Source organism: Mustela putorius, unplaced genomic scaffold, assembly GCF_011764305.1.
Source record: "Mustela putorius furo isolate JIRA1106 unplaced genomic scaffold, ASM1176430v1.1 tig00000873_pilon_pilon_pilon, whole genome shotgun sequence".
Taxonomy (NCBI): domain Eukaryota; kingdom Metazoa; phylum Chordata; class Mammalia; order Carnivora; family Mustelidae; genus Mustela; species Mustela putorius.
In genome coordinates, this window is record NW_025421504.1 from 2,213,731 (window position 1) to 2,221,650 (window position 7,920).

At 58.2% G+C, this 7,920-nt stretch overlaps 1 protein-coding gene across 4 annotated transcripts in view; it reads right to left on the bottom strand.

The window, feature by feature from the left end:
* CARD14 (caspase recruitment domain family member 14) overlaps positions 1-7,920 on the bottom strand; it is a 28,203-nt gene extending 20,283 nt beyond the window's left edge. For 3 of the 4 annotated variants that reach the window (XM_045085752.1, XM_045085753.1, XM_045085750.1), the window contains exons 1-5: positions 7,005-7,920; positions 3,438-4,818; positions 2,899-3,039; positions 2,292-2,521; positions 974-1,111 (exon numbers count right to left, since the gene is read on the bottom strand). In XM_045085752.1, the coding sequence (XP_044941687.1) occupies positions 974-1,111; positions 2,292-2,502 (349 nt within the window). In that variant the 5' untranslated portion in view covers positions 2,503-2,521; positions 2,899-3,039; positions 3,438-4,818; positions 7,005-7,920. The remainder of the gene's footprint in view (positions 1-973; positions 1,112-2,291; positions 2,522-2,898; positions 3,040-3,437; positions 4,819-7,004) is intronic. The other variant, XM_045085751.1, reaches the window with a different exon arrangement.

Below are 7,920 nucleotides of genomic sequence, written 5' to 3' on the forward strand. Positions count from 1 at the left end.
CTTCTGGGCGCAACTTTGGTTATATAAATAGCATGACTGGTGACTGTGGAGCCAGGATTACCCCCTTGAGCCTCCCCAGGGGGCCCTGCTGTGTCGACCCAGCTCCCCCTCGTCAGCTAAGGTGTGCGTCTGCCGGACCTTCTCCACGCCACCCTATGAGAGACATAACAAGAACAAGGGATAAAAACCCGTACAACAGAACTCCAGCGAACGTCACCACGGTCTACGATACCAAAGAGGCAGAAAGGTTTTCCCATCCAGTTTTGAGTGATGCTGGTCCTGCCCTTTGCACACCAGAGTCTTTCTATAGCTCCTGCACGGAAGCCTGAAATCACTCAGTGAACAGAAATGGCCGTGTTTCCCTTCAGGTCGGCTGGATCTCCGCTCTTCCGGCTGAGCAGAGGTGCGGAAGGCTGCCGGCCTCACTCCTCATCCCCTCCGGCAGGGGCCTCTCCCAGCAGGAGCCGTCCCCTCCACATAAGCACATGGCCGAGGCTAAGGCCATCTCGGGAGCGTGTCTAGGGAAAGGCTATACTCGCCCTCTCCCTGCATCACCCAGGTACAGACTCTCTGCCCCAAGTGGAATTCCCGTCGCTACTGCATAAGTAGGGACGGATCTTTCCTTTTTAAGATTTTATTTATTTCATTAGAGAGAGAGCAGTGGGGAGAGGGAGAAGCAGACTCCTCACTGAGTGGGATCCTGATGCAGAAGTCGGTCCCAGGACCCTAAGACCATGACTTGAGCCGAAAGCAGATGCTTAAGCGACTGAGCCACCCGCGCACCCCAAGATCTTTCCTTTTAGATCCAGAGGCCGTGGGTTCCTTCTGCCACCCGCACATGGTTCGTGGGGGTGTCCTCACCCCTGGAGTGCTGGGGGGTTAGCAGGAGAAGCAAGAGCATGCAGGCACTAGGACCCAGAGGCTCCAAAGAAGCCTGTGCCCAGGACCCCCAGCCCCAGGACCCAGCCCTCACCACTGAAGTTGCTGAAGTCCCCCTTGGGCTGCAGCCCAGTGACCAGGGTGTAGATGTCCGGGTTGTGGAACTTCAGGCTTTCCAGGAAGGCAATGGCTCCGTTCTTCCCGCGCGTCTTCAGCAAATCCAACAAGTGCCCTTGGGTGAGAGAATGGTGTCGGGTCGTGAGTTCTGGGGGGGTTTCCCTTGGGATGCAGGATGCGGAGGGGGAGGAAATCCTCGCACATCGAGGGATCAGGAGGTGACAGCAGTTTTCCGGGATCCCTGGGGGCGGGTGCCCTCATTGCTCTTCTGGTTCCTTTAAGGGACGTGTTGGCAGCCAGTCCCCAGAAGGGCCAGGCTCATAGTCCTTGAGAAGCTACTATAACCCAAGTGCCACGAGTTGGCCATAAAAGAAGGAAAAAGGTGACCTTTGCTCTGAAGACCCCCCAGCCATGTTAGTGGACATATGCGGACACTGTGCAAATCTCATGGGACGAAAGAAGCAGAGGACAATGCCCCAGGGCCCGAGTCCCAGCGAGCCCGCCTCCCGGATCTCATGGTTCTCAGACCAGCTTGGTGGCTTGGATTCCCTTCTCCTGGATCTGAGGTTCCTAAACATCAGGCAGAAACAGAATCATGTTCATAGCGACCACTGTACTGCCTGCTTCCCACGGCTGCGGCTTGGAGGTGAGTCTCTTATAAACGGTCTCATCCAGTCTCCCAAAGTTCTGACAGGGTGAGGCTATCAGCTTCCTTGGTTTTCAGGGAATGAACATAGCTAGTCAGACTCTCAGAATCGGCTCCGAAGACATCTAGAGTGGGTTGAATTGTGCCCCCCCCAACAAAGGAACCTCCACCTGGAACCTGCCAATGGCAGCTAATCTGGAAAAGGGTCTTTGCGGAAGAGATCGCCCTGGATTATCGGGATGGGGGGGTCCTGAGTCCACCGAGTCCAATAGCAAGGGCACCCATGAGACAGAAGAGGAGACACAGAGAAGACCATGTGAGGACAGAGGCAGACCCTGGAGGGATGTGGCCACAAGCTGAGGGCCAGCTCGGGCCACCAGGAAGGCACAGGCAGGGACATGCCCCTAGAGCCCACACCTGGATCCCAAACTATGAGCCAATATGTCTCCGCCGGTCTAAGCCACCCCTGGCTGGTCGCCTGTTACGGCAGCTCTGGGAAGGCATACAGAGTCCCCATGCCTGCAACGTGGGTCCTTAAAGTCCTGCACTCCCTGCCGGGCCCCAGGCTTCGTGGCACAGCCCGTGTGGAGCTGCCGTGGCGGGGAGGGGCCGAGGGGGCGGTGTGCGCCCGGGGGCGGGGGATCCTCACCGACTCGCATGACAGTGTTGGTGAACCTGGGGCCATGGAGCACCTCCTCCTCGTCCAGCTGGTCCAGCACCTTGGCCTGGCGCAAGTAGGGGGTAAGGCGGCTGGGGCAGATGCTGCGCACGATCTTGTGGCGGTGGCTCTCCAGCAGCTCCCACAGCGCGTCCTCGTCCAGCGCGGTCAGCGTGGACTCTGTCCGGCGCAGCATCGCCATGGCCCCCAGGCCAGGAATGCTGGAAGGAGAGGGCGGCCATGGACGGCTGGACCCGGCGTCATGGCCTCCGGGCCCGCGGGGCTTTTCCAGTCCAACCCCTCACCCCAGGTCACGGGCGGGCGGGGAGGGTAGTGACCCGTCTGGAGAGGACAGTGATGCCGCCCTGGCCCTGGTGCCCAGTGACCGGGCCGGGGCGCTGGTTAGCCCTCCCTCTTGCTGATTTCACATCAATTCCTCTCTCCAAAGAAGAACAAGAACTGATTTCTCTGGGCGTCAGGACACTGAATTTGCCTTTGAAGCCTGGGAAACTGCCCTTGGCCCTGGGGAGCTGATCTACAAGCTTGGTCCAGAACAAGCATTCTCAACGGGGGCGACAGAGCCCCCCGAAACTCTTACCCTGACACGTACAAAGCTCAGCTGTGCACAAACACGTTCGGCACACCTGTGACACGACGCTCTCACGGGAGCACGGCGAGGGAGGAAACGTCTAAGACGGCTCCTTAGGGCTGAGGACGGCAGAAGCTTCAGGGACACTGCCTGGAACAAACGTGGGGGTTTGGATAGTCCATCCTGTGCCCCCGGCAACCAGAGGAGGCTCCCACAGGCCATGGTGAGGGCGTGGGGGGAACAGGTAGGAAGCGGGCTGTGGGGAGGCGTGTGTGCACGGAAAGCCCACTGCTTTTGACGTGCCCCAGGACACCCGTCCCGAGATGCTCAGGGCATGTGCTAGGGAGTGACACTTGGCAAGAATGTACTAGAAAACAATTTAGAACAGAAACCAAGGACTCCCAGTAAGTAACACGGGCCGCCACCTCTCGGCTGGCAGGTCTCCGAAGGGGCTCGGCTACAGTGGGCTTGGGCGGACTCTCTGGCTGGGGCCACAGGCTCTTGGTCTGTCTGGGTAGAGGTCATGGAGCAGCTCACCCTCCACGTACCTGACCAGCCGCTCTGGGGCGGGGCGTGTTGATGCAACTGACCTAAAATCCAAGACCTTCTGTTGGAAGCACCTGGGAGGGCAGCGCTCAGCCTCCCGCCCGGGGAGCTGACCCGGCGCCTCCAGCTTTGCGACGAGCCCCTGGCTAAGTCTCTCTCTTCCCTCCTGGCCCTGGCACAGGGTCATTAGAACATTTTCCATCCGAACAGCTCTGAAATGCTTTTAAATCCTGGGCTGGTTCGAGTGTATTTTTCTTGTTTTGTTTTTGTTTATTTTAAGACATCGACAGAGAGCCCAGCGCAGACCCTGAATCCGGGCTCGATCTCGCAATCTTGAGATCACGACCTGAGCTGAAATCAAGAGCAGGAGGCCTAACCCACCGAGCCACACAGACACCCCTTAGTTCAAGCTCTTTAAAAAAGTCCCACAAACAGACAACACATCTGTGTGCCCGTCATTCAGACTCAGCAGAAGGTTCCTCATTAAGGGAATGCGTCGTTAGAGTGGGCTCAGTCCTGCTAGCTGCAGCCTGGCCCTCGCCCTGTGCCCAGAGGGAGCTGCTGGGCCGTGTCCCACGTGTGGGTGTGTCTGCAAACAGACGCCCACTTTTACACGATTCCTTGTGCGAGGAGCAGCTGAACATAAATGGTGTCTTTCCTGTTGACTCTGACTTTCTATAAACAGTGTCACGCTGGGCACAGCTCTACACTCCACGTGTTCCCCCCTCCGAGGTTTAGTCGCTTACAGAATCTCCTCCTTTTTTAACTCATGCTGGCTTCAATGATATGAACAAGCCACAGCTGACTTCTGCCGATGCCCCCGGGGCCAGCATTAGGCTGTTTCTACTTTTCCTCCAACCCCCTCGGTGCTGTGGTGAGGTCCTTGGACACAGATGGGGATGTTTCTCTTAGACCCCTGAATTCCTGGGATTTGGTTCTTTTCCTTTGGAATAACAAGCTGGAGCGGCTGGAGTCAAAAGCCTCTGGAAGAGGTCTGTCCCCTAAAAACGCCGGAAAGCCAGAGCAAACCAACCGGTGTAAATTCAGGGAAATGGGGAATGGTGGTGGGAAGACCTCATCTCCACGAACGCAGCCACCCCCCAATCCGTACGGGGAACGGCTACAGGAAGTGCTCACTGAAAACGCTCACTCTTGTGTTGCCAGCAGCTCCTCGCGGTGGGTTGGGATCTGGAGCCCCCTCCGTGGCCAGCTGTGGTGCCCCTCTGTGGCCAGCTGTGGCTCCGCCGCCGCCCGTTCCTTCCCCTGTGGCTGCAGAGCAGGACGGGGCCCGGCAGGAACAGCCGGCCAAAGCAGCACCAAGATGGGCTTCCTGCTCTCTCCAGCCCCGAGTTGCTCCAGAATTCAAAGTTCAGGCCCCAAAGACTAAGGCAAGGAGGAGGGAAAATACATAAATAAATAAATAAATAAATAAGGCAAGTTCTGATCCAGGAAATCCCTTGACAGATCTTTGACCTCTGGTTTGCTCAGTAACTACAGACACCTCCTCAGGGCTTAGAAGCAGGTTCCTCGAAGGAACCGGGGGGTGAACCGTGGCATAGCTACCCACCACGTCGTGGGCCACCCGACTGCGACGGTTGCTCATACCTGAATCTATTAGAAGCCATAAGTCGCACCCCTTAAATCGGCTCATTGTGTGGCACATGAATTATGTTTTAACAGAAGTTTTCTTTTTTTAAACAAAAGTTCCCTGAGCAGCTGGTAGCCACACCCTGCTCCCCTCTGCCCGCCCCTCCGCCCCGCCAGGATGCAGAGGAGGGTGGGTGATGTGGAGGCCTCCTGGGGAGCTGGCCTGCTTTCTGTAGTCCGAGCTGGGCCTGCAGGTGTCCTGGCCATCTGGGGCCCCCAGCCAAGCTCCGCCCTCGCCCCCCGCCCTTGCCTCCTGGCCTCGGCCTTCCGGCGTCTGTGTACCCGCCCCCCCCCGTTGCCCTGCGCCCCAGGAGCCCTTCTCCACACGCGTGAAGGTGTCTTCGATGAAGACCAGTGACATCTGGCATGGGGACAGCGGTCTCCCACCGCGTCCGGCTCAGACTCTGGGTCCAATTCCACACATCAAATCAGTCCAGGTGGTAAAGTACCCATTGAAGCAAGACTCAGAAGCTCTGCCCCAGCTCCTCCCGAAGAACGCCAGAATCGCGAATAAACACACAAATCATAAACAGCCACAAAATGAGGAAAGGTGGAAAAGTAAACACTTTCCGTCACTCTGAAAACCAGTAAATGAGCCCTGAGACCGATGGGCTGCTACGGGGCGGGGGGCGGGACCCAGCGACTCCCCCAGCCCCCATCACAGAACCGGGGGGAGGGTCTCGAGGACTTGCCCCACTAGCTGCTCATCTCGAGAGAAAAGAACCGCGGACGTCCGCAGGGCTGAAGAAAGCACCCAGAACGCCCTGGGACTTGCACTAGAGAAAGCTCAGCTGAGGCGGGGGCGGGGGGGGGGGGACCGTGCTGGGGTGGGAAAACGCAGGAGCCCAGGCTGCCCTCCTCACTGCGTGGTGAGCCCCGGGTCCGTGGCGTTTCCGATCTGGCCCCCAGCTCGGCAGGACTCCCGTGGCAGGTCTGAGAACACCGGTCTTTTCATAGACTCCCGCCCCATCGTGGTGAACACACAGGTCAGCTCATGCTACCCGCTGTCTCGCCGGGGCAGCTGAAGACAGGGGTCTCTTGGGGACTTTCTACACCCCAACCAACCAGGCCCGGGACCCCTGGCCACACTGGGGTCGGGCGTCGGTGGCAAAACCAAGCAGCAGCCGCTCCAGGCCGTTCTTCACGCACCGACGCAAAGAATGCGGCTTCTGGCAAAACCCAAAATGTTTTCTGGGGGTTTGCAACTTAGTCCCGATTTCAATAGGGGCTAGTCCTACCAGTGAAGGAAACTTACCCCAGCGATCTCTCAGCATCGTTTAAATTCTCAAAGGTCTTTTCTAACCCTGCAGCCATTTCAGAGGGAACCCAAGGTCACAGGAGCCCTGAGCATCTGAGTCGGGGGTCCTCCTGCAGGACCTGCCCCTGCCTCCTCAGAGCTCAGGGCTCAGTCTTCCCTCGCCTGCAGCAGAGGGAAGGAGAAAGCACACACACGTGCGCTCGCAGGGCCCCGAATGGGAGGGGGTGAGTACGGGAGAGCTTAGAAAAATCAGCATAAACCCAGAAACATGACGGGTGAGATGCACGGCCACCAGGCGTCAGCTAAGTACGGCTCAGCCCAGCGCTCCCCTGGAGATGTCCGGCTGTGTCCTCACCCCACCAGTAGAGGCAGCTGCGCTTAGGAGAACCTTCCTGCCCCTTCTTTGACCGGAGAACCAGGTAGAGCTAAGAGCCCACATCAGAGCCTGCTTTCATCCATCACGCCCGTGCTGCCAAGCTAGACGGCACTCACCAGCCAGAGAACGTTCGAGTCCTTTGACCAAGCCAAAGGGGACAAACTGCTTCCTCTCTCACCCACAAAACAGGCACCTCCACCCCTTATGAGGCAGAAGACCCGCATTCCCCCGAGGACGGCTCTGGGACCCCATCCCGGCCGCCCTCGCGCCCTCGCCTGGTAGGCTGACCTGCTCTCCCGGGGACAGACTCCATGCCCTGGCCGTCCTTGTGGCGGAGAAGCGATGGCTGACCCGAGACTGAACGGGAGGCAGATGAGCAGGTCTGGCAGGTCCGTCCTTCCCGGCCCGGCCCACAGAGCCCTCGCCTTACACTGGGTCTCCGTGTATCCCTCAGGAGCCAATCCGTTCTCGCGGCATGGAGGACACGTGCAGAAGTCTGTTTTGCTTCTGTGAGAACCCTAGGAAACCTGGGGTGGCGGTGACCCAGAGGAGGATGGAGAATCTCGGGGCGCAGGGAATCTTCTCTCCTCCGGGAGCAGTCAGCCCAGCTTAGCGTAAACCCCTCAGAAAAATCCGGAAAGATCAGGATTCAGCTGGAGCTTTTATTTGGTTCTTACAACCCTTTGTGGCCAGTATCTAAGCTATTCCAATGGACCCACCCAAAGTCAACATCGATAGCCACTGTTTGGGGGAGGCGAAAGTCGTGGCTGCTCTGCGTTAGGATAGATCCGGACTCTGGTCACTGCTCAGCACTGACACTGCTGTCCCCTGACCTCTGCCACACCCCCCACCCAAAGCCAATTCTTGGTGCTGCAGACAGAGGTATACCGTCCAAGGACGAGTCAGGGTATGTCATTCCGTCTGTCCTCACTGCGACCCACAGGGCCCTGCTTACCTCATACTTACCTGCCTCGCACACAAGGGCTGCTTGAAAACTCCAGGCACACTCCAGCCCCAGGGCCTTTGCACTTGTAGTTCCTTCTGCCTGAAACCCTCTTTCCTGTGCCTCCTTCTGGACTCCAGGCAAGAGGCATCTTCTCAGAGAGGCCTTTCCAGGCCATTCTACTTAAAATCACGGACTCACCCTGGCTCACCCTCCCCTTCACCCTGCTTCGTATGTGTCTGTCGGACTCATTGCTTTTTT